We start from the raw sequence: 27,364 nt of genomic DNA on the forward strand, positions 1-27,364 counted from the left end.
TTGTGGCAAACAAATAGAACTAAAATAAACAATAAATTAGTAGAATAGGTTTAGTCAACTCAAAGATTGATGATGGAAAATGACATTAAGAGTGATTCACCACTCACATAATTAGTTGCCTAGGATTTTAGGAGTCATTTGAGTGCTTAGATTGATTTTGGATATAATCACAAGAGATTGAAGTGTTCATTGCAAGGTGGAGAATGAATGCATAGAAATTGGTGTAAATAAAGGTAAGAAATGAATAGTTGTGTAATTGGGAGCTAACTCTTAACACATCATATATTTTTACATTTAGACATTTTCATCAAGATGAACATAAAACTATATGAAAATCTATATAATTATGTTAATCTTACCATTATAAATAAATAACTAATGAGTTAATGTTAGTGAGCTTTCAGCATCAGTTTGTAATATTTTGCTTTTACTTTTTTAATAAAGACAAATAAATATAATAACAACAATATGCAAGGCAAAATATAAATATCTTAAAGAAATATATGAAAAAATAATAATTTTACTGTGTAAAAGAATGGGTAGTTGGCGAGTCCTTTAAAAAATTAAAAATTAAAAATTAAAAAATGTGATAGTTGCTTAAATTACAGTAGAGAAGAGACTTGACAGTGACACCAAGTACACTCGACCGAAACCCCTACCATGCACTCAGTTTATCATTTATGGCGAAATAAAAAATTCCAGTGACCATATATGGCTGCTCATTTACCTGGGAAAACATAAAGAAGTCAGTAGGTTTGGCCAATCTCAATTATTCAGAAGATGAATATGAATCAAATTAAAATGTGATTATATAAAGAGGGCAATGTACCCAATTCGAATAACAGATTTAGCCTGAATCAATTTTCTGTAGATATGATGGAGCTACTGCGGGAAAAGTTTGAGCAGTTTTCTATTTCGCTTACAACATTCATGGGAGCCCTTGCTTTTAATACCATCTCTTCGTACTCATCCTCTGGATCTGAAAGAGAAACAATAGCTCCTCCAGCTCCTATTGAAGCTTCTTCTCTATTTACTACAATAGTTCTGATAACAACATTCAAATCAAAAGTTTGATTGAAGGAAAAAAATCCTATAGCCCCGGAATAAACTCCTCTTGAAGTATTCTCAATAGAGTCAAGGATCTCCATTGCTCTTAATTTTGGTGCTCCTGTCATTGAACCTCCTGGAAATGCAGCTCTCACACATTCTACGGGGCTGACTTCGCTTCTTTTCTTCCCTCTAATTGTGCTCACCAATGTGTGCACTGTTGCATAGGATTCCACATCCATAAGACTGGGTACATGCACAGTTCCCGGTTCACACACACGACCCAGATCATTCCTTAAAAGGTCCACAATCATTAAGTTTTCAGCTTGATCCTTCTCACTGCAAATTTATAGATAACAAATTCATTAGGTATTACGCTATTAAGAACTCAATTTGACCTTTCATATATAGCAATTCGTAGAGAAAGAAATAGATGTGCTCTTACCTTTTTTGGAGCTGGGAACGTAATTTCTCATCTTCTAATTGAGAGTTCCCACGAGGAATTGTTCCTTTTATAGGTTTGGCTTCTAATATGCCATTCCGGTCCAAACGTAAAAACCTTTCTGGTGAAGATGAACAAATGCATACATCTTCCTTTCCAAAGTGAAGCCAAGCTGCAAAAGGAGCAGGGTTTTTGTCCCTCAAATTAAGATAGAGACAAAGGGCATCTTTTATGTTAATTCTCTTCCGAATCTGTGTTGTGAGGCATAGCTCGTAGCTTTCACCGTCTTTAATATACTGAAGGCATCTATTGACATCTTCCATATACTCACGCCTTGACTTTTGCATCCTGAAAACTTTTTGATTATCAACTTCAGAATTTGTTGATAAACAAGGCAATTTTCTCCTTTCCACTGCATCTGTGACAGCTGTTCTAATTAAATGCAATAGCTTCATCTCTGTAGCTTCCATCCATGCTACCGAATCGATTGTTTTAGACTTTGTAGTGTAATTATAACCTGGATAAGATGGAGACTTAACAGCATTTTGTCTAAACTCATGGAATTTATTCAGTGTGTCATGGTTCTGATCTGTTAATGAGTCCTGTTTCTCTTGGAAATTTTGTTCATTCAATTTATCACTGGATTCGGTGCTTGGAAATACTGACAGAATATACACATCATCAGTCTGGTGATCAATTGCAACAAGGCGGTCCGCCAAGAAGAAACATGCATCAGGGTCCTCTGATGCATGGCGGTTGTACTTCATTCCACACTCTGTCTTCAATTCATAACTGTTCAGAAATATTAATTAGCACATACAACTTTTAACGTGTATGTGTCATAAAATAGTCTCTAGCACATGAGAAACAATGGAATATTTAGGAAATGCTTACTCCACAAGAAATGACCTTGTTAGGAAAAAACCAAGACACCCTAAAATGAAGATAATCATAAGCGGAATAAAGAAACATACACATACTTACCCAATATAGCCAACATATCCGCCACAAAAATCAAAAGGCAGCCCTTCATAATCTTTTTTCCGAAAAGTAAAGGATTGAAGTTCCTGATATTTTCAATCCAAGTAATTAACATTGAATCCTAATTATCCTTGTAGTCGTAAGCATCACAAATTTCATCCAAGATTACAAGCATTTTATGCAGACCCAGACAAGTCCACAGGAATGAATTTAGCACCCAAAACACAGATTGTCTAGGCTAAATTCCAATAAATGAGGTGAAAGTCAGCATGTTGAAATGCTCCACACAAAACATCCAATAACAGAAAAAGAAAATAATATAAACATTATTTTAACAAAATGCTGAAAATATGATAATGTTTTTTTTAACTATACTCCCTGTGGATGCATCCCTTGCCGAATCTGACCCCGTCTCCTATTCCCAAAATTTACAGAAAAATAGGAAACAGCAATTTTTCAAAGGATACAGATCACTACATTAGGAAACAGCTAGGGGACCTACTTGCAATTTTTTTAGGGGACACACGGGTACATAAGGAAACAGCTAGGGAACAGTCTGGAATGGCTAGCTATCCCCTGCAACCCAAGCATGCTTTCAGTCACTTTTTACTCCATACAGCTGGGATGAACCATCAACCTTCAGCATTAACAATTTAAATGTAAATGCATGCCTCAATTTTTTATACGACAGGTTTGTGGGCTGTTAGAAGGGGGGACATACATCAACAGATAATTTTAGAATGCTGATTTCATAGTCCTTGCCTTAATCACAAGTCTGTTGGTACTACTGCAATATGAAATCCCTTCTATCAGTTTTAGTAGCGGGACTGTTATAGCTGTAAGAAGGCCTTTTCTTAACATGGTAAAATAATAAATATAGAATTAACCCTAGAACACTATTAATGCTATTGACATCTCTGTCCATACGTATGTTTTGCATTCCTGTAAGGTACACTAGGCAATGGAAAACCTGTGTGTTACGAGGGTTAATTGTAGGCTCAACCCAACCAATGATAATTTTCTACTGCAGCATGTTACCAACAATAAATGATCATAAATACAAGAAATAAATGACTAATTTTAACATCAAATGTAAATGCATAATTTTTTTTATTTGATCTTAACAGATTTTAAGGCCAGTTTAAGAGGGAAAATTCAAAAATGCATTTCAAAACATAATTTCAAAATGTTCATGTCATCAGTCACTAAACATTCTGTCATATCTTCACTAACAGATTTTAGAGCCACTTTAGAGGGAAAATTACAAGCCAAAAGATAAGTTCAAAATGCTCATGTCACCAGTTTGAACTTTGCAGACATGCTATTGCAGGTCTGTAATAAAGCTTTAAAAAGAGAAGCCTTACTTTGATCAAGTTTGGTGTCAGGACTGTTGCAGTTATATAAAGGAATTTTTCCTAACGAAGTATTCATGCAAGAGAGAATCAAGCACTATATGGCATTTTTCATGCTACTAATATTGTCAATCTACGCAGCTGACATCAAATTCATGTATGGAACAACTAGAGCAAGGAAATTATCATATATTCATGTTGACAGATGATGGTTCATCCCAGCCGAATGGAGTGAAACTGGCAATGTTACTGGATGCTGATTAGGGACAGCTGCATATTTTCACTGTTTCTGAAATTTGCAGCCTTTGGGCATTGCTTTTGTAATTATTATACAATATATTTTGCTCATTGACAATCAAAGCTAATTATTTTTCTTATCTAAAATATAATGTTATGTATTGAGGTTTTAAAATGTCTATGATAAATGCCTTATCAATGCTATCATATGTATATTTGAAATACCTTATATTTTAAAATTTTCCATTACCCCAAAATGGCCTCCCAAATGGCAAAAAGTCAGTCATGAAAACATTTTCCCCCATCCCCTGCTCTCTCCATCCAGGAGACTTAGGGGAGTTCTGCTTTTTAATAAATTAAACCATCCGTTTACCCACTTACTTGGACAAGTTGCCAAAGTGAGATAATAAATCATCTAACGATAATATAGATGAAATAGGTATATAGAAGAGGTATTGGCATTTTGGATTCAAAAAAAATACGTTATGATAAATCTATAGATATTACATAAAAGCCGAAAAGAATATGAATAGGTTATAAAGGGGTGTATAGGTAGGGAGATATCCAGCATATACTCCATAAAAATCAAAAGACAGCCTTAATAATCTTCCATTCATTAATTCACTCCCATGTTGGAAAGGCTTCAATCTCAGATAAATGTTAACATCTCAATAGATTCTCAGAGTAACAATCATCGAGATATGATTAGTCCATCCCAGACAAATTTTGATTGATAAGCTGTTGAATGATTTTGTAAGTTGTACACATGAATTTATTTGAGCATTGTGACTTGGTCCATGAGTCTTTCTTGGAATTTCGATTATTAAGATCTTTTAAAATTAAAGCCTTCCAATGAGGTTGAACACTCTCATAATAAAGAGGGTTTCGCTAAAGTTGCACTTTGGGTTCATAAATTCCTGCTAGTCGGTGCTTTTTTTATTTTCCACACCATGCTCATAAACAGCTGGTTAAAGAGTATGAAAATATTAAAACTACTCTGTATGAATTTATGTTTCAACACAAAGTTTGACTTAAGTTTGATGTGTAAACTTCAACCATTCATAAAAGTTTGACAAATTCAACTGCTTTTGAGTTCAAAATGTTCTACAATGGTAGCAATTCATTTCTCAATAAACATGATTTCATTGTTTACTAATACCTTGCATTCCATTCAAAGGGTGGAAATCAGTAGGATAGTTTGACACGATAAGGTTTGGAATTAGGCAGTACACCTTAGCCTCTGTAATGTCCCCTTCTCCGTGCTAGACCTATTGGCGCCTATTTGGTCTATCTTTCCATCCGGATAGGCTAACGGCATTTGTTTTAGGATGCCAGCCAGTCACAGAAGTCTTTTGGTTTCAGTAGAGGAGATATTTAAGTAGGAAATTCTAAGGTTGAAGTCAAATTGCTTTATTAAGTTAATTTATAAAGTATTTTTTAATTTAAAGTCACTTTATGACTTAAGTGACTAAAAGACAAAATAGTCTTTTATCCCACATTGCTTAGTTTTACGTTCTCCTAGCAGTGAGACGGCAGTATCTTTGTACGTGACAGTGAGCAGCAGCAGACAGGCACTCCAAGCTTTACCAAGGGTACACTTCACACGGGTCACCTTCAATGCAGTGATAGCAGATAGGAGTGGACATTCAAAACAGTAGGCAGATTAATTATGGCAGCCACATTTTCATTTAGAGGGAGGTCACAGGCCAAGGACGTTACACTAAGTCTGAGCTATGTGGACATGAGAGTGACTAGGTGTTGGCACTATCAAAACTGAAGTCTTTAACACGGACCTTCGACACCCAGCTAGCTGTGATTGTTATCAGGTTCCCTTTTATCATTTGTTTGTGCTTGTATACTTGTGTAGTAATGTAAACCAAATTGAATATGTTGGACTTCATTCAGAGCTTACTCCTTCATGATCTAGATAGATAAATTGTGTATGAGATCTGCTGTTGAAGGATAGTATAAATTCGGGACTGTTATTTCCGATACTTTCACATTATTTGCAAGTTCCTTTTGCCATATTTCTGCATTTTCTAGAGTTGGATTTACTGGCAGCAGTATCGGAGTTTCAGACCTGGGTTACATGCAAACTGTTTGACAAAATACCCCAAGTGGAGATTTAATTATTTTTTATCATTTTTAGCCCAAATCTAATTATTTTGTACTTCTCGAAGATTGACCTCAGATTGGGATACCATCAGATACGGGTTTGCGAGGAGGATGTGCATAAGACAGTCTTCCGATGTCACTATGGACACTATGAGTTCTTGGTTATGCCATTTGGACTCACTAATGCGCCAGCTACATTTCAGTCATGTATGAACCATATCTTTAGAAAGCAGCTACAGAAGAGCGTATTAGTATTTTTGATGACATCTTAATTTTCAGCAGAACATGGGAGGAGCACTTGCAGCATCTAGATGAGGTACTCAATATCATGAAGGAGCACTCATTGTTGCAAAGGAGTCAAAGTGTGAGTTCGGCTTGACCGAGATTCTTTACTTTGGTCACGTGATTGGGCAGATGGGGTCAAGGTACATTAAGAAAAGATCCAAGCAATCCTAGATTGGCCTCCACCGAGGAGCATATCGGATCTGAGGGGATTCATGGGTCTTTGCTCTTACTACAAGAGGTTTGCTAGAGGTTTCTCACAGATAGCAACTCCCCTCACCAATCTCACACTGAAAGGGGCATTCAAATGGACAATGGAGGTAGAGGAGACCTTTAATAGGCTCAAGCAGGTGATGAGCACATGCCCAATCTTGACATTGCCCGATTTCTCTTGATAGTTTGTTCTTGAGTGTGATGCTTCAGGGAGCGGTATTGGCGGAATTCTCATGTAGGATAGGCATCCCATTGCTTACAAAAGCAAGAAGCTTAAGAATAGCAAGAGACTGTATTCCACCTATGATAAGGAAATGTTGGCCATTATGCACACATTAGCCAACTTTAGAAAGTACTTGGTGGGTGGCAAATTCACATTTAGGACGGATCACAATAGTTTGCGCTATTTCTTAGAACTGAAGGATCTTAACGAAAGACAGCAAAAGTGGGTCAAAAAGATTAAGGCATATGATTTTGACATTGAGTATGTCAAAGGTAAGAACAATGTAGTTGCTGATGCACTTTCCAGAAGACCTTCAGTAGTGGAATGTTGTGCTATTTCTAAGATATCAACAAATTGGGAGTCTCAGTTGTTGGTTGAGTATATTCTAAGAATACTCAAGCATGTCAAATTATGGATGGACAGATTCAGGATAGCAGGTACAAGGTAATAGATGATGTGGTTTTCTATAAGGATAGAATTTACCTCGTACCATGATCTAAACTCAAGGGTAAGATTATGGAAACTCTACATGATGCACCATTGACAGGACACCCAGGGTTCTTCAAAACCTATAGACAGGTCAGGAAAATATTTTCATGGAAGGGCCTCAAGGACAATGTCCTCCAGCATATCAAAGAGTGTTAGACTTGTCAGGAGAACAAGTCAGAGCATGAGTTTCCAGCTGGGTTATTATAGCCTCTCCCCATTCTGGCGCAGAAATGGGAGAGTATTTCCATGAATTTTATTACAGGGTTGCCTAGGGTGTAGGGCAAGGATTCTATTTTTGTAGTGGTGGATAGATTGACGAAATTCGCTCACTTCTTTTCCATAGCAGTAGATTGGTCAGCCTCTCAGGTAGCTGAGTTATTCTTTCGAGAGGTATTTCGTCTACATGGTCTTCCTTACACCATTTTGAGCGACAGGGATAGCAAGTTCCTTAGAACTTTTTGATAGGAACTATTCAGATTGGCCAGTACGGAGTTGACACCCAGCAGGAGTTACCACCCCCAGATGGATGGGTAGATTGAGATAGTAAACAAATTGGTGGAGGGTTATCTCTGGAGCTATGTAGTAGGGCAGCAGAGGGCTTGGGTTAAGTAGTTATACCTAGGGGAGTATTGCTACAACTCCTACCACATGTCCATTCAAATGACTCCATTTCGAGCTCTCTATGGCAGCGAACCTCTATTGTTCGTAGATCTGGCTTTGCAGGATAGCAAGGCACCGCTAGCTGGGAATTAGATACAAGATCAGCAGGACATTCTCAGATCCCTTCAAGAGAACATTTTACAGGCTCATAATTGGCAAAAGATGTATGTTGATCCTTGTCGGACAAAGCACAATTTTGCATTGGGGGACATGGTTTATCTTCGACTCCAGCTGTACAAACAGACCTCTTTGAAGAAGAGTGAGTCCCAAAAACTCTAGCCTAAATATTTTGGTCCCTACCGCATTACTCGGAGAGTTGGGGAGGTCACTTATGAGCTAGACTTGCCAAATGACAGCAAAATTCATAACGTTTTTCATGTTTCTTGTCTCAAGAAAGCAATTGGTCAGCATGTAGTGCCCTCCATTGGATTGCCTCCACTTGATGAGGAGGGGAAGCTAGTATTAGTCCTAGCAGAGGTGATAGAGGTCAGAGAAAGGAAGCTGTGTAACAGGTCCGTCAAGGAATATCTGATCCCCTGGAAGGATTTGCCATATGAAGATGCCACTTGGAAAAGTGAGTCAATCCTGCATTGAGATTGATTGAGGGCAAGCAATCCTGGGAAGGGAGGACTGTAATGTCCCCTTCTCTGTGCTAGACCTATTGGAGCCTAGTTGGTCTATCTTTCCATCTGGATAGGCTAACGACATTTGTTTTAGGATGCTAGTCACAGAAGTCTTTTGGCTTCAGTAGAGGAGATATTTAAGTGAGAAATTCTAAGGTTGAAGTCACATTGCTTTATTAAGTTAATTTATAAAGTACTTTTTTTATTTAAAGTCACTTTATGACTTAAGTGACTAAAAGACGAAATAGTCTTTTATCCCAAATTTCTTAGTTTTACACATTTCCCCTCACTTTGAGGTTATAAAAAAGAGCAGCTGAATAGGGAGTGTGTTAGTTGTGTGTAGAGTCGCCTTTTATTTTTCTGAGGACCTCCTTCAAGTCCTTACCTGTCTTTGTTCGAAGCCTTTTCCTCACCATTTATGTGTTCACCGCTCCTTGAAGTAGCTGGTCGAAGTCGCAAGCTTCCGCGGTTGTGATCCCTTCCTTTGAACCGCTTTGAACCACTTTGAACCTTGGTTCAAAGTGGTTCAAAGTAGTTCAACCTAAGATTTTCATACTAACGCTTTTTTTTTGGCAGGAAATATTCTTTACGCGGTGGCTTTCTTTGAAGTACTTTGAACCACTTTGAATCTCAGTTCAAAGTAGTTCTTGATTGGAACGATTGGTGGTAATTTATTTCTAAAGTACGGTGCGCCGCCTTTTCACAATCAATTGAGGGTCTTGTTAGAATATCAAGAATCAAAAGATTTTGCTCTTTTTTCGAGGAGAAAGTCGTCATCATTGGAAGTGGGAGAATAGATCTTCGATTTGAGGAATGATCGGATATTGTACGAAATCAATCATTGTTAATTCATGTGAGAAGAGAAATCATTAAATGAAAAGCTCATGCAGCGATGCTTCGAACGTGCCAAGCTTGATGTGAGGTGATATGCCATCATGCCTATTAATTATCCAATACTTCCACATGTAAACCTCTCCTTTAATAAAACCCATTCAGTAGCTTTGTAAATTGCTTTGCAAAAAGCTGATTTCAAAGAGGAGTTGTTAAGGAAGATAGAAGAAGTTATTTGGTTTTCAGCGGAAAGCAAGTGAGAGTTTAGAAATCTTTGTTTTGTTCTACAAATCTGTTATTTTCAAAGGATTGTCTGCCAAAGGTTTTGCTTGTTTTGTTGAAAATGAAATCAGTCTTGCTCTTTTTCAACAATGCTTCTAGCCTTGAATGTAAGAGACCAGTGATCTGTGATACAAACTTAGAAGGGGTGAATGTAGAAAAGCTGCAAGCGAATTTTCTTGAGAATACTAAGGAGATTAAGGGATGCATGAAAGTGTTAACAAGTGGGTTAATTGAAGCCGCTGCCTTTCCTCCTGCTTTCGTAAACCCTGAGCTTCTGCAACTTTGCATTGACCATTATGATGTAAGGAGTAGAAGCATAGTAAGTGAGAATGGTAACACCATACTTTCCATCTCAAGAGAAACCATTTCATTTGTTTTACAATTAACAGCAAATGCCTTTGCCGCATTTTCCCCCACTCAAGCTTTAGCTGAATACCAAGAAACCCCTAGCGTTTTCTGAAACACCCTTGCCAGGAAATGGACCGAAGTTAACTATGGAGGCGGGTCTAGGCTGCCCAAGGTCACTACTAAGGATCACATGAAACCTCATATACATGACCTGGTTGTATTGTTGCACAGAGTGAAGGGTTCAGCTGATGCATATTTGTTTGAAGAGTGGATGTATAGGTACATTGAGATTATCTTAAAGGGCGAGCAATGGATGGATTGGGCGGAGATCATTGCCAATTCCTTGAGGAATCAACTCAAACGCGCCAAAGAATCTCGCGAGGATTTCTATATGGCCTCGTATTTAACTTATTATATTGCCTGTACATGTGATCTCACTACCCTTCCACATGGGGTATGGAAGGAAGAGATAACCGTCTTCCAATATTGTCCTTTGTTGCAGAAAGACAGAGTTTTAGAAGATTTCCATAAGGTGCATGATGTATTGTATGGAAGTGTTTATTTGACTCTAAAAGGTGTTCAGATGCCATGACTTTCTTCTGAATCGCAAAGGCTAGTTCAACAGTATAGGAGTCACTTCATTCAATTTCCTAGGTTGAGAGTTGGAGGGTTTGAAGATGAACCTCTAAAGTTACCCCGATATGCCCTTGATTGTTTCATTTTAGCCGAGTTATGCAGACAGCTTTTCTCTGTCATCAAAGATAATCTTCCTTAGGGGAATTGGGAAATGGCTTTCCCTATCACATTGGGCTCCTGAGTCTGTACTAATATGAATAATGCTTCCATCATCGGAAACAATTTGTTGGGATTCAATCTTGGTTTCTATCACAGCAGGAGAAATTTTGATAGTAAGGGACCCTTGGCCTTGAAATCAACCCTTCAGATGCTCCTCATCTAAAAGATCTATGGAGAGATTGTGGAAATGAAGAAGAAGTCTTGAAGAAAGACCATTCTAGATTAACCTTACAGCAAATCAGTTCTTTCAGATTGAAGTTCAAAACACAGGGAATTATTGAAGATGGTTCATACCTAATTGAACCCGGTTGGGAGGAGTCAAATGAGGCAAAGTTCCTAGCAGTACACTGGAGCCAAGAGGAAGAAGCTGATATTAATTTGAGGGCTAGATCTATATTAACCTATACAGATGATTGGTTACAGAGGAAAAGAAGAGGAAATATCAATGAGTCTTCTCCTAAGGTGATTTCTTCCCCAGGGTCACTTTAATCTGAAATTCCATTTTCTCATATTGCAGGTGACGCACCGATTCCAAATAAGAAAGTGAGATCCCCTCCCCATTCGCAAGCTACGGCTCCTAGGACAAGATCCCAGTCCAAGTCCAAAGCCTCAAAGCAACCTAGTATTCAGAAGCAGAAAATGGCATCTCAGGGGCAGGATTCAGACGATAAATTTCTTTCCCCTGATGAGGCAGACGGCGAGGTTCAATTCATTGAAGCCCGGAGAGTAGATCAACCCAAGTTCTTAACTCCAACTAGAGACACTCAGGTAATGTCAACCAGTCCTACTGTTCCTTCGTGGTTGTCAAATTGAATCAACACGAAGCGGAATCTACAACCAGTATCCACACCGGTAAAGGACATAGTCACTAGATACGCGGCCAAAGGTTCTAAAACAAAGAAAGTGAAAACGGATGCTTGTCTCACCAAAGACTCGGTAACAGGAAAAATCATAGCGGAGGTGGCCACTTATAAACAAAAGAAAGAGTCTAGGGAGATCGATGATGAAGGGTTCAAAGTTACTTCTTTTGAACTAGGTGCTATTAATAGGAATATTGGCAATAATTTCTTTAAGTTTTCTGCTGACCACATGCTCACACAATCAGAGAAAGATTCCAGAGAAAAGAAAGAATTGAAAGCAATGGTGGTGACAATGGCTGCATACATCATTTCGCTGATCAACCTAGGGGCTGCTCCCATAATCCAAATACCACAGCCTTTCAACCCAAACTCTGTTGAGAGCCAGCAACTGATGAAACAGATGCAGAGGGGAAAACTACTAACTGATGCCATGACAAACTGGGTGAATAACATAGTAGACCAGGGAAATAAATTTATTTCTGAAGTTACTAGTATCTACTCTGAAGGTGAAGCGCTGCTAGGGGAGATTCAAACCTTAATCCCAGTATGGGAAACAGAATTAGCACGTTGCCAAGCTATGGTTCTCCAAGTATCAGAAGTTGAAAAATTCGGGGTTCTCAAATTCCTGAATGAAAATCCTATGAAGACCGTGGACCCCTACATGCTTTTTATTTTGAAAAATAATATGAACTGGAAGGAGTCCATCTACAAAGAAACCATCAAAGAAATACAAGGCATCGAAAATAAGATCACAAGAATGCACGAGGAACTGGTAAAGGACATGAAGATTGTCAATCGTATAGGCATCTTACAACTTGAGGAAGGAAATATGGACACTGAAGCATTAACCAGGAGTTTCACCGGAGCAGTAGCACAGGTCAGAGACAAAGAATCGCCGAAGGTTGATGATTTCACCTCATTGGCAAGCATCGAATCCATGTTGCGCCTTAATGAGAACCTGATGCCACGTCAGAATCTGAAAGTGAAGGAATATAGGTGGCAGAAAGACGCATGCAGAGCCCGGTTGATGAGCTTGAAAAACCCATACTCCCATGCCACGCAGGAATTCATATCCACGTTTCGGAGTTGGAAGCTAGTGCACCAAACTGTCGGAGAGGAGGAGAAAACCGACGCAGATACTGGGAACTGAACCGTCGCTTGTTGGCACTCTTTCTTTTTGATAACCGCTTTCTAGTTTAATAACGGTTTCTTGTATTAATCCAATAGGGCTGGGTTTTGATGGAGGCCCTTCGGATTTGAAAAACTATAAATGCTGGGGCATTGAACTGTGTTTTTTTTAGCAAAAATAGGGGATAGAAAATAGAAGTTAGATAGTAGCATTTCGATATAGATTTTTTCTGGATAACAATGATTAGTGATAGTATATGAATGTTTTGGCTTTCAAAGACTTGGTGCATTGAAATTTGAATATATATATATATATATATGAAGAATTTCGAATTATGCTTTGAAACTTTGTGTTCAGAGTGTTGAATTATTATTACTTTGTGGATGTGATTTGGCAATTCGAAAGTTCCAGATTGCTGTTACTCGGTTGTAAGTTCTTTAGTTCCTGTTCTTTGTTAGTGATGCATGTTGAGATTTTAGCGAAAATTCATTCTTTGAAGTGGGTTTTCTTTTTCATATCAGTTGAATCTGTCCATCTTTAAGTAGTCTTTTGATAATTACCTCACTACCCAGGAGTAGTTGAGAGACCCTTATGCACTTTCGGGAAAAAGTGTGAAAGTAATTTTCAATTTATTGTAAATTTGGTAAGGGAGCTGTACCTTCAGAAAATTCAGAGAGGAAGTGTAAAGTAAAAATAATGCTTTCTCAACTATAGTGAGCGATTCTGTTCTTTTATAATATTGGGTATAGAGTAAATTTGATAAACTATTTAAAAGGACAATCTGTTCACTAACAGAGTGTTACCACGAATATATGTTATTTTACAAATCCTAAAGGTTGCTTAAATGTGACTAGATATTTCCTAAGGATGAAACCCCTTGAGGAAAATAATGAGGCTGGACGCAAACCCAGTGCTCGTAGTGTAATTTCAGAACTAAGTTTCGAATTGAAGTAGAGGTTTACAGGAAGTGGGAGCTCACGGCAGAAAGAAGTTTTGGTGTGTGAGCTTAGTATAGAACAGTGGCACGTATATGGCATTGTCTGATCATTTGGAGTTTGGACGGCAAATAGAATGGACTGTCATACTAGCTGCGATAGTGTTGGCGGACTTTGCAAGAGCCAAGTTCCATATTATCCAAGGCCTTCTCTATCTACGTTCTCCTAGCAGTGAGACAGTAGTATCTTTGTACGTGATAGTGAGCAGCAGCAAACAGGCACTCCAAGCTTTACCATGGGTGCACTTCACACGGGTCACCTTCAGTGCAGCGACTGCAGATAGGAGTGGATGTTCAGAATAGTAGGTAGATTGATTACGGCACGGGTACACTTCACACAGGTTACCTTGAGTGCAGCAATAGCAGATAGGAGTGGATGTTCAGAACAGTAGGCAGATTGATTATGGCAGCCACATTTTCATTTTCAGGGAGATCACAGACCAAGGACGTTACACTAAGTCTGAGCTCTGTGGATGTGAGAGTGACTGGGCATTGGCACTACCAAAACTGAAGTCTTTAATGCAGACCTTGGACACCCAGCTAGCTGCGATTGTTATCAGGTTCCCTTTTATCATTTGTTTGTGCTTGTATACTTGCGTGGTAATGTAAACCAAATTGAATACGTTGGACTTCATTCAGAGCTTACTCCTTCATGATTTAGATAGATAAATTGTGTAGGTGATCTGCTGTTGAAGGATAGTATAAATTCGAGACTGTTATTTCCAATACTTTCACATTATTTGCAAGTTGCTTTTGCCATATTTCTACATTTTCTAGAGTTGGATTTACTGGCAGCAGTATCAAAGTTTCAGACCTGGGTTACATGCCAACTGTTTGACAAAATACCCCAAGTGGAGATTTAATAATTTTTTATCATTTTAAGCCCAGATCGTTACAGCCTCACTAGGGGTTCTTCCCTTTGACTCTTTTGGGGGTCTCTGCTTCCCAACCCCCATCAGCCACCATCCCCAAATCTAGGCCATTGGTCTTTGTGCATTTCAACTGGCATCTCTTGTCACAAACGGAACTTGATTACAACAAGGTGATGATGAGGAATTGGAATATAAGTGTGCTGACAGAGATGCTATAGTTGCACAACTTGCCAAAATATATGTATGTGAGGCAAAATCTGCATATGACATGGCTAGTGGGAGTGGCGACATAATTAATAGTGATTAACATGAAATTGAACAATGTTCTCGAATCCCAATGAAAAATAATAAGACCTTTGAATATTGATTGTAACTTTCATTTTGTATTGACATTTGAATCTGAACCATTAAATTATGAGTTTGTGAGCATTTTCTTTTTTATCAACTAATGAGGTATTTAAATTTAAAAAAATTGTTTATTGACAATTACAAGTATTACTGTTTATATAATTTTAATATATATAGATTTATAAATTATAACTATGTCACACACACACACACACATGAACCCATACCAAAACTAAAGGAAAAAAATGCCATAGCAGCCTGCCCTAAGCTTAAAAATTGAAACCATCCTCATAAAGGTACTGGCAACTTAGTCTTGAGCTAGGGATTGGACCAAACAGAATCCTAGTGAATCCATGGTGGAGAAGTGCTCATTAATCTTTATTATACCAAGCTCAAGTGGCCAACTTGAGACTAGATTGAGATTTCACAAGTTTGCACACTTTTTGCCTTCGTCCAACTATACCATATCCATCAAGCTGAGCCATATAGACTTTTTCTTGAGATTTACATTGAGAAAGCCACTACATATAGGAGTGAACTTGCCAGCCAAACTATGCTAGCAAACCAAAACTTGCAGAACAAGGTGTCTGAGAACAAGATGGTTCTCTCCCAATGAGAAGTCTTCATGCAACCATAGTTGAAAAGTATCTTAAAAACTTGGGACTCGGGAAAAACATGAGGTAAAGATTCACAATAATTTAGCAAGTTTATCAAACATAAAAATAATAATAATAATTAAATATTCTTAAACCACATGCATATTACTGCACTCACAGAACATGTTACTCATTTCTTTCGTATGTAGAAAAAAATTAGATTTCAATATGCATCAGAGACGAGAAAATGAATTCCATACATATGAATTTCCAGTCTCAATATCAGTAATAACTGCATTTTGAGAAAAGATGGATAAAATTGCATATCCACATGTAAACAACTATGTAATGATGCACATATGTGTGAAGTTTGAACTATGCCATATCTATGCGTGAAATTGAACATTGCAAGATCTGGACCAAACTATGGACCATCAGACAAGTGTAACGGAAGGAAATCAGAAGCTAAAACATTAATGATGGAAGCACAGCATTCAGTGGATGGCCGTACACATGGACTATGAATATTCTCCTTGACAAGAATAAATGAAAGAAAAATAAATGTTGCTCTTAAGGTAGTAAGCCTCTCGTAGAAGTTCTGAGATATCCATATATGAATGAATAGTATGGTTCTTAGTTTCTTGCTCAAGTCTTTTGGGAGCTCCTATTGAGAATTTTTGTTGTCTTTCTCTTCTACTCTTCACCATGTTGTTTTGAAGAATTCTCCTCTTATTATTATAAAATATTTAAAATAGTGTCTACCTTCATCCCACGATTCATCAATCAAAAAATATATATAAATGTTAATTATATCTAATTTTATACTATATATGTTAAATTGAAAATTCAAACTGAAACCCTAGCAGCTAGCAACCTAGCACATAACAGAAAACACAATCAAATATCATACAAAATAGTGATTTCATGGTTTTTAACAGAATACTGTAGGAAAAAAATTTGCATTTGTGGCACAAACTCGTCAACACACCAAACAAAATCCCTAGACAGAGTCAACGAAATCAAAAAAAATCATAGAAACTGTCATCATACAACTTTTTCTTTTGCAACTGATTTTTTCCCAAATCACAAAGGTTGCCATTTATTACTACAGGTATGGTAACTTGAAAATTTTATATAAAAAATTTTGTTATTGCTTACAGGCAAGTAATACTCATTATAACTCTTTCTCGAGGATTTATCTGTGATTACTCATGAGGTAAAAAAGTAATTCCAGACTTGCATCTATGCATACAACAACATATTTTGTGCATTGTTTGCTATTTGCACAACATTCACCTTAAACATCTCAACCATCACTTCATCTAAAATCTTACGATAAAGTCTCCAATTTTCATACTTGTTCAAAATTGGGACCCTTATCCCTTCACCCTGGGAGCATTGAACCCAACCTTGACAACAACAATAGCATTCGCTAAATTTTTCCAACAAGTCAAAAACAAAATCAACATAAAGAATTTCAAAAACCCACTCATTTTTAAAATTCAAGATATGTACATGAGTCAGACATCAATCAAAATTTAAAACTCGTGAGTTTAAAAAAAAACAAGAAAAAAACTAATTACATAGCCATGTAAACTGGTATATTATTGACAATAGAACAAACAATCTCCAACTGCATTTTCCCAGTTGGAGTCTTGAAGAAGTGCATGGTACAATATAGGAATCTAATCTTAATCTACAAAGTCTACAGCCAACACCAATGTTCAAATTATAAGAGATTAGAGAAATTTTAGAAACAGATGAGTCCCTACTGCATTGCTGCCATCTCTTGTCTCTGCTTCTTTCTCAGTTACTTTTCCTCAATGACTCAAACTGAGCTTGGAACTCTCACACAACTTTAACTGGAGCTTGCATGACTAAATAAGTGTCTTGGCCAAGTATATAGGCCAGATATTTTTAAGTGATGAATAACTCTACAATAACTTTGGCTTTGCAATAATTGCAAACCAATTCCCATTTTGAAGGCCCTGGGAGTTGGAGTTAATGCTCCAACATAAATGAATAAGTCATTATGAAGTTTTGAGTATGTCTCATCAAAAAGTGGTAGGTGTCCAATATGTTTTGTTAATTTTAACAAGCTCTCAACCAATACCAGTTAGCTGTCAATCAGCTAAAGTTGTTGTCAATCTCCAGCAGCTAGTTGTTAATCTGATTAGCAGATTTGTATGGAAGTAGTTTGTATTCAGTGCTGTAAATATATATCATTTGATCAGAAAGATATGGCATTGAGTTCATATATCTAGTTTAATAGTAGAGTGGCATGTTTCCAACATTATACCTATTTGTAAATCACATGTAGGCCACAAAAGACAAAAGAACAATTTACATTTTCAATTTCTAGATTAAAAGGGAGTAAAATGGGAAAAAGTGGATTATGGAGCAAGGAAAACCAGTTTGAAAGAACGCGCTCTTCATGTTACCTCTTTTTTCTTCTTGTCATGAATCCATGATGGAATGGTGAAAAATGGAAAATGGAAAAGAAAACATTTAAAGAAAGAAATATCTCTTCAAATTTTCTGACTTAAATGCAATGTTGGTTAGCTCAAATGCACTTTGTACTGCTCCAAATCTGCAAATGCAAACTTTGAACATAGTTTACTGTTCTTTTCTGTTGGCTGTGTTTTTCTCTAACCTCTTGCATGATAGATTTTTATTTATTTTCTGTTGCTTGCAAGTGATCTCTTTTTCCTTAAATTAGCTGTGCTTTTCATTTTGGGGCTTAGAGTGTGGCTGTTAAAAAAGTTTGTTTTATTTTTATTGTTTTAAAATTTAAAGGTTCTTGGACAGCTGAGTCTAACTTGTTAGCCATTGTATTTTCCGTTGCGCTAAAAGATCGACCTGTTAACATCTGATACAACCACACGACTTATAGAAATCGGGAGGCAGTTAAGCCACCTCGCGAATCCTGAAGGGAAATGTTGGCGGTTAGTCCAACGATCGCCCCCTCAGCATTACACAAGGAGATTCAAACCTATGATCAAGCTCTAATACTACTTGTTAGTTGTCGTATTTGTCATTGAGCTAAAAGATCGACCTATTAACGTCCGATACAACCACACAACTTATAGAACACAGGAGACAATTAAGCCACGTCGCGAACCCCAAAAAGAAACGTTGGTGATTAGTCCAACATATCTAGCATGACTCAAAAGGCCAGCACAAACTGACAAGGCAGTGCAAAAGTTGTCAAGTTTTGTAGATGAGTTTTCAGGCCTCATTTTGTCTGCCTTGCCTTAGAATGCAACAAGTATGTCAAGAAATCAGCAAGTCCTGCTTTTAGTTAAACGGGTAATCCACAAGTCCTGTTACTCTATTATATTTCCATCAATTACAAATCAAGCAACAAGAAGGCAATTGGAAAGTTTCCAGCTAATACAGATCTTTGTAGCTATTTAGTACATGGTACACAGTTATGCGACTGCAGCCACATATAAGCTACGAGGGCAAGATCATTTAAGTCTAGCTTTAGCTATTTTTCCAAAGCTCAGATATAGTGTGTTCTTTTGAAATCCCAAGCTTCTAAAGGTTTACTCAAGTTTTGAACCTCATAAAATCCGTCAAGCACAAATTCCACCAGCATATATGTCCTCACAGTTTGAATCTTACCAAAGTTGTGCAATGTTACTTCTAAAGACCTGAAAGATTGGAAAAGACCTGGCAAGGAGGCTATTGTTGGGTGGTATAGAAGAAGAATGTCGAAGTTGTTGGTATTCAACAGAGAGCATGCCTTGGCATTAATGGATGTTGACAGAGATTCATGCTCTCAAAAGGAGGTGTGACCAGTGTTCCAGGACTTATTGTGGGTCATGAGGGTAGCCCAGGTCGGTGAGCCAGAGCCAAGGCAGCCTGTGCAGGTCAAAATGACCCTGACCCATTTGGCGGGTCAAACAACATGACCCGCGTGACTTGCCAAGTCAGAGGGTCATGGGCTGACTTGTCGAGTTCGTGATCCATTACCTGGTGGCAGCCCCATTGTAATTTACAAATAAATAAAAAGATTTTTCTTCAGCACTTAGAGGCCAATATAAAAAGTTTCTCATAACCATACTCTAGAACTTTAAGCCAACTGTTTGGGATTGTATAAACTATAAAATATTTCTTCAGCAAATCAGGATCAATGTTCAATGATTGAAGTGCCATTTTGCGAATGATCCTAAGGATACTGTTAGTTTGAGATACTCAAAGTATCATAATTTCACTTTCTGCAATTATGATAAAAGTTAAAGGCTAAAAGTCAAATGCCACTCTTTCAAATGTAGAATATTTTTTCAGCAGTCTCTTTTGGAATTGGTATTTTCACTTCCTTTGGGTTCAAGTTCGACAAATGTTGTTCTATTCCTTGTGACTTATATTTCCTCATAGGCTTGTTCAGAAACAATTGCAAGTCTTCCATTGTTAATATCCCTTAATTTACCATTTTGCTAAATACTAATGTTTGGGCAGAAACCCTAAAGATTCTCTGCTGATTAAGGACCTGTGATTATAAAATCAAAGGATAAAAATCTCTAAATTTCAAGCGTTTTTTCATTTTGCAAGTTACTGTCGAGTCACAAGTTGAGTAGTTCAGGCTGAGTACGATAAGCAAGACTTTAATAGCTTGATGAAGCGATGATGCTTCCTCTGATTGACAACAGAATTGCTAAACTACACTCTAGTTAGGACCTTCATTTCAAGAGAGAACTTAGCCAGAAGTTACAACTTGTTTGTATAGTTAAAAAAAATCACTTAACCTATATAAGAGGTAAGGATGTATCTCTTGTTCCCTGTTCATGGGGTTCTTGGTGTTCAAACCAATTTGCTGGACAGAAATAATGAATTTGATTCCTCCCCCTTGGGTATGTGAAATCAAACTTCAAGGGGGCAATATGTGAGAATCCAAGGTTGATAATGTTGAGTGTACCATTTGCCACTAAGAAAGGAAGGTGGTGGTGGCAACATTCAAGAAATTATTATTGGGCAGTTATTTAAAAACAAAAGACCAAGCCATATTTTTCGGTATTGTAGTGGCTTATCAAAATGGTCTGGCACAAGCAACAATCAAGGGGTATTTAATGATATGATCAATGCAATTACAGGGTGTTGAGCTCTCAACTAGAGATCACAATTTCTTACAAGAGGCTTGGGAATTGCTTGATTCCTTCGTAAACTTCAATTTAATACATTGCTAATGGAAGGCAAATATAATTGTAGGCTATTTGGCCAACCTTGCAATTATAGGCTTGAGGAGGCCATTTCTTTCAAATTCTTTAAAAAGTGGCATGACATAAATTTGATAACACTTTGGGAAGGCAAGAACATTGTAGTTTATTCTTCATCATTTGAATCATTGTAAAACCAATCAGAAGATGTGGAGGCTTGGGAATTGCTTGATTCCATCGTAAAATTTAATTTAATACATTGCTAATGGAAAGGCAAATATAATTGTAGGCTATTTGGCCAACCTTGCAATTACAAGCTTGAGGAGGCCATTTCTTTCAAGTTCTTTAAAAAGTGGCATGATAAAAATTTGATAACACTTTGGGAAGGCAAGAACATTGTAGTGTATTCTTCGTCGTTTGAATCATTGTAAAACCAATCAGAGATGTGAATGACTTGATAGATTCACATTTATTTTTGTCCGAACATCTAGGTCACAAAGTCATTGTTTATTACATTCTTCAACCAATCATCCATGATTTGAATGAATGGCAAACCTTTGAAGCAATGGTCATAGGACATTTTCTTCACGGCATTGGACTAGCTTCAGAATGATTTTCCAACAATCGATATTACTTCTTGTAGGTTTTGGTGGTAGATTTTATCACTACTTTGCATTAGGCCGCATCTCTACATTGTGAGGATTCTTGGCTCATTAAGCTACTATGAAGGTAGTAAAGTTGTATTTTGAGAAAAATGAGATAGCATTCTTTGATTACATCTCCAAAATCCAGTTGTGCAAAGCCTCTAACTTAAATAACATTCTAAAGGCTATTTTCATGGTGGTCAATGAAGATTTCATGAATGGCAACTAGGAAAAGGGATTTCCAATATTGTGCAAAATTCATTATAAAGTTTTCGATCTTTTTAAGAAATTGTGTTATTGACCAATGCTTAGCCCTATTGCATATCTGATATTAGATGTGGGTATAGTATCAGTCTTTACGATACATTAGAAGCTACCAAATTGAAAACCATGGTCGCCACCCATCAAGGGTGCATGCTTGTGATAGGTCATGCAAAGTTGAAGATAATATTGTGTGTTGGTGATTAATTTGGCGATAATGGAATTCTTCTCAGCCCATGGTTCAGGGGCATTCAACATGGTACTACATTTTGTGAGTATTTTGACCTCTGCTTCAAAAATCATTCACAAAGGAAAAACTCAATAACATAGGGTAATAAAAAAGGAAATACAATTCCCCATTAGAGCTGAAGATCTAGAGCCTCTACTCATGGTTGGCTCAATGAATGCAAACACTAATAGGCCAATGGTTCCATGTCATGCTCTATCCACTTGTTCCTTTGTAGCTCCAGGCTCTTTTGTGGGCCACAAAGTCTCCAACCAATCAACCTGGACTGAGTTTCTAGTGAGGATGGGTTTGCTATATTTTGTCAATGGCATCATAATGGTGGTTGGTTGGTTTCCTAGAGTGTCAAAAATAGGGGACGCATCTCCGTGTGATACATATATAATATGTTTGAGTTAATAACCTTAGTGTCAGGGTCTAATGTTTTCTTGTTTAAAATATCTAGGCTAGAGCATTATATACTTACATCAAGATGGACATGTTCAATGTTGTATGGTCCAACGTTAGTGGTGTTTTTGTATTTATCTAGTTTGGGGACACTAATATACAGCCTTTTTGGCGATTGTTGAGCATGTAATAGATTTGAAATGTGTTAGCAGTAATGTCATGAACGAAAAAATTTAGCACAACGCTCTACATCTCTAGTTTCGATATAATTGGAGTGGACCCTACCCACAATTCATCACTTAAGAAAAAAGAAGAATGCATGTCCTCATATGAAAATCGACAAAACATGCAAAAAGCAACAAAACTATGCCAATGACCAGAGAAAAATATTGTCAAGTTTTTACAAGGATAAACACTAGGGATGAAAATTCTCATAAAACAAGATAACTAATTTCTAAATTATAGGGAAACAACATGGATAATGTTCGGTCTTGAATGTTTTGAAACCCTCATCTCATTTCCCATCATGTATAACCGATTTGAGAAAAAATTTATCGGTTTGTGATATTTGTTAGAATCTGAAAAGATTAATAACCCAGAAAACTAGTGCAAAGAATAAATATCTAAACTATGAATGCAAATGATACAAAATCAAAATAGCAACACAGAGTTAGTTTCCAAGAGAGTAATGCAAATGCTAGAAGCAAAATAGCATTAAGAGGATGCAAAAACAAGAGATGCTTATACAAGCCAGGTAGCATGCTTATATAGGCTAGGAAGAGGGAGGAGGTGGCAACACCAACCAATGAGGAGCAACCATCTATCGGACTAAAGATAGCAAAGTATCTTCCCAAGATAGCTAATGGATGCTCACATGTAGGAAGGTGACACCTCACAACCATTCACCTAATAAGACATGATTTATTAACCTAAGCGAGATTATTAAAAGTGTAGGAAAAACCTAGCAAAATAGGAAAAATAAAAAACTACACTAACACCCCCCCATAAGCAAAGCTTAGGTAGATCTAGAAATGGGTCCCGACAAGTCAAGCTTGATGAGGTACCCATGTACATAAGATTTCCCAAAAGAGAGAGAAAAGAGACCCCCCAAAAAAAAGCCAGGACTCCGAGTGAGAGGAAGAGGCCCCCCCAAAAGATGAAGCATCCTGCACCCCCAGCAAAGCTCGCAAATGAAGGAACTTGCTCCCAGTGAAGGGTTTGGTGAAGATATCAGCAACTTGCTCAGAAGTCGAACAATAGCGAAGGTCAATGACATGACCATGGATGAGCTCCCGGATGTAGTGCATGTGGACCTTGTGTTTGGTCTACTGATGATGAACTGGGTTTCGAGAGATTTGAATGGCACTCTGGATGTCACAAAATATGACTGATGGTCGTCTAATCTGGATACCAAACTCAGTGAGAAGATGTTGAAACCAAATGGCCTTAGTGGCAGCATTTACAGCCCCCCGATACTCAGCCTCAGTAGAAGATAGAGCAATAGCAGACTGCTTTTTGCTCGACCAACAAACAGGACCTGACCCAAGTGAGAAGCTATACCTTGAAGTAGAACTTGCGATCCTCAGAATCACCTGCCCAATCTGAATCTGTGTAGCCCACCAAATCAAGCTCAATACCTGCTGCGTAGTGAATCCCACAACTATGAGAACCCTGAATGTAGTGAAGGATCCACTTGGCTGCTTTCCAGTGCAACTCATGGGGCTCCTGCATGAATTGAGAGACCATGCCTACAGCATTGGAGATGTCAGGTCTCGTATGAGTCAAATAAATGAGACTCCCAAGACGTTGGCGGTACAAAGTGCCATCAAAAAGTGGAGAAGAACATTGAGCCTCAAGTTTGACTCCAGAAAGGAAGGGAGTCGGAGCAGGCTTACAGTCAGCCATATGAAACCTCGAGAGTAAATCTAGAGCATACTTGGATTGTGTGATGGTGATCCCAGAAGGAGACTGAAAGATCTCAATCCCAAGAAAGTAATGCAACAAGCCCAAGTCAGTCATCAAAAAACTGTCCTGAAGGACCACTTTGACAGCCTTAATGGTGGGTGAAGAACTTCTTGTGATCAGCAAGTCATCAACATACAAAACCAAAAATAGAAGTGAATCACCCTGTTGCAAAATGTAGACATTAGGATCAGAATAGCACCGAGTGAACCCAACTGATAGAAGGAAGGAGTCCACTTGGCATACCAGGCCCGAGGAGCCTGTTTGAGGCCATAGAGAGACTTCCGAAGACGGCACACAAGTGAAGAATCCTGAAGGAAGCCCTGTGGCTGCTCCATGTAGATCTCCTCATGAAGTTCACCATGAAGAAAAGCACTCTTCACATCCATCTGATGTACTTCCCAACGATTAGCTGCAGCAATGGCAAGAACAATTTGAATGGAATTCATTCGGGCAACTGGCGCAAAAGTCTCAGAGTAGTCAATCCCAGGAACCTGGGAGAATCCTTTGGCAACCAAGCGAGCCTTGTGTTTGTCAACTGACCCATCTGCTGCAAATTTTGTCTGATAGATCCACTTACATCGAACAAGTTTTCTTCCTTTAGGAAGAGGGACAAGATCCCAAGTGTGGTTCCTCATCAAGGAACTATACTCTTCCTACATAGTTGTATCCCACTCAGGATTACCAGAAGCCTCATGAAAGGACTGTGGATCTGAGGCAGTAGCAATGAAGACATGTGGAGCATCCTGGAATTGTGAACAAGTTCGCCTGGTGTCTGATGGATCCCCAACCCAATCACCTGTAGACTACAAGGTCTGTCTAGCCCAAAGTGGACAGGAAGATGGAGAATTTGGAGGGGAATCATTAACCTCTGAATGATGACTAAGAGAGGAAGGAGGTGTGTTCTCTGAATCACTTTCTGCATCAAAAGTAGAGGTAGAAGACCGTTCAGGTGAATCTGACTCATCAGAAGATCTGTCATATATTCCAAGTGACTCTAATGTCAAGGTAGAAGGAGCTAGAGAAGTGATAGACAGTGAGCTTGAAGATCCCTCCTCAAACTAAACACTCCTCTCAATGAATAACTCATGTGTAGTAGGGTGGAGCAACCGATAACCCTTCACACCATCAAGATAACCTATAAATATGCAAGGTCTGCTTTGCAGATCCAAGGCCTTACGTTTCTCTGTAGGAATGTGGGCCCATGCAGGGGAGCCAAAAATTTGAAAGTGCTTAACTGATGGTTTTCAACCGCTCCAAGCTTCAAAAGGAGTAACTCCCTTCAAGGCTCGGTGAGGAATACGGTTCTGGATATAACAAGCACAGTTAATGGCTTTTACCCAATACTGTGGTGCAACAAATCTAGAGTGAATCATACAGTTTGCCATTTCCTTCAAGGATCTATTCTTCCGTTCTGCAACACCATTTTGCTGAGGATTGTATGGAACTGAATGCTGTAAATCAATCCCCTCTGAAGTGCAAAATCTTTCAAACCGATGGTTGACATACTCACCACCATTGTCTGTGCGAAAAACCTTGATGGCTTTCCTAGATTGCTTTTCTACAAAATTTTTGAAGTCTTGAAAATGATCAAATACCTCTGACTTTTGTTTGAGAAAGTACACCCATGTATATCGAGAAAAGTCATCAATAAATGTGAGGACATATCGGGCCTTGCTGAAAGAAGGATGTTGAAATGGACCAGCCAAATCACTATGAACTAACTCTAGTATCTATGAAGCTCTCCATGCCTTACTTTTGTCAAACTTTTCCTTAGGATGCTTACCAAGAATGCAACCTTGGCAAAAACCTCCTGAGAATTGAACCGAAGGCAACCCTGTGACCATGCTCTGCTGGTTGAGCTTATGCAAATAGCGGAAGTTAAGATGGCCAAACTGCTCATGCCATAATTTACTCACATCATTAGAGTGAGTGAGCAAAACAGATGAAGGAGGATCAGGAACAAAGTGAGAAAACAGAGAGTCGTGATTGATGAGCTGCTCTCCCAACTGCAACTACAGAATCACTATGCAACTCACGTATCTCCACTAAATCAGGAGTGAACTCAACCCACTTGCCTAAACCTGTGTGAGTGATTTGGTATATTGATAGGAGATTAGTTGATAATGAGGGTACACAAAGAACATCATGGAATGTGCCATCCCCCACATCAATAGACCCTCTCCCACACACCTCAATAGGAGTGTCATCACCCATCAAAATAGAAGGCATAGTACATGGCTCCAAGGATGCAAGTTCTTCCTTAGATGAAGCCATGTGGTGCGAAGCACCCGAATCAAGAACCCAAGTGGATGGTGAGGAAGCAATTGCAACAAGAGCCTTGCCCTTTCATTTCCCCTTGTTGTTTTCTTTTGCCTTGTTAGACTCTTCATTAGAACTTTATTTGATAGACTCAGGAACACTAATATTATTCTTCTCAAGAATGTATATCAAGTGATCAATTTGTTTCTTCAAACATTTATGTTCATCATGACCCGGTCTTTTACAATAGGCACATTTCACCTTTTCTTTCTTAGGCTTATCGCCCTTAGAGGATGAGGTATCAATAGTTGCTTTTGAAGCAATTGGTATCTGATCCTTCTTTTCCTCACTATTATTTTGTTTCTCATCCTTACTATTGTTGTTACTACTTTGTCCTTTTTGTTCTTTTGTGCCTTGGTTGGTTGCTAAGGCATGTGACTTAGAGGACTTAAGAGTGCCCATCTGGATTAGCTTGTCTTGTTCTCGAGTGAGATTGACAGCAAAATCATCTAGAGATGGCATGGTGAATTGAGTACCAAGTGCACCCTTAGTAGCATAGAAGGTAGAGACAAACACAGAATATTCTGAACTTAGCTTAGAGAGAATACTAAGAATCAATTGTTCATCTTTCTTTTCAATTCCACATTGTTTTAACTACAACATTAGTGATTTCAATTTGGTGAAGAAATCTTGGATTGTGTTGAAATTGCTTGGACTTAAACTAAT

General features: G+C 38.1%; 1 protein-coding gene across 7 annotated transcripts in view; it reads right to left on the reverse strand.

Annotated features, from left to right (window-relative positions):
• Nucleotides 1–554: 554 nt before the first annotated feature.
• EMB1997 (para-aminobenzoate (PABA) synthase family protein) overlaps nucleotides 555–27,364 on the reverse strand; it is a 123,792-nt gene continuing 96,982 nt past the window's right edge. For 6 of the 7 annotated variants that reach the window (XM_089831498.1, XM_089831505.1, XM_089831504.1 and 3 more), the window contains 3 exons: nucleotides 2,474–2,556; nucleotides 1,493–2,281; nucleotides 555–1,386 (listed from right to left, as the gene is read on the reverse strand). In XM_089831498.1, coding sequence (XP_089687624.1) covers nucleotides 858–1,386; nucleotides 1,493–2,281; nucleotides 2,474–2,556 — 1,401 coding nt within the window. In that variant the 3' untranslated portion in view covers nucleotides 555–857. The remainder of the gene's footprint in view (nucleotides 1,387–1,492; nucleotides 2,282–2,473; nucleotides 2,557–27,364) is intronic. The other variant, XM_089831503.1, reaches the window with a different exon arrangement.

Source organism: Cupressus sempervirens, chromosome 5, assembly GCF_028749045.1.
Source record: "Cupressus sempervirens isolate cs-2001-9-10 chromosome 5, ASM2874904v1, whole genome shotgun sequence".
NCBI lineage: Eukaryota > Viridiplantae > Streptophyta > Pinopsida > Cupressales > Cupressaceae > Cupressus > Cupressus sempervirens.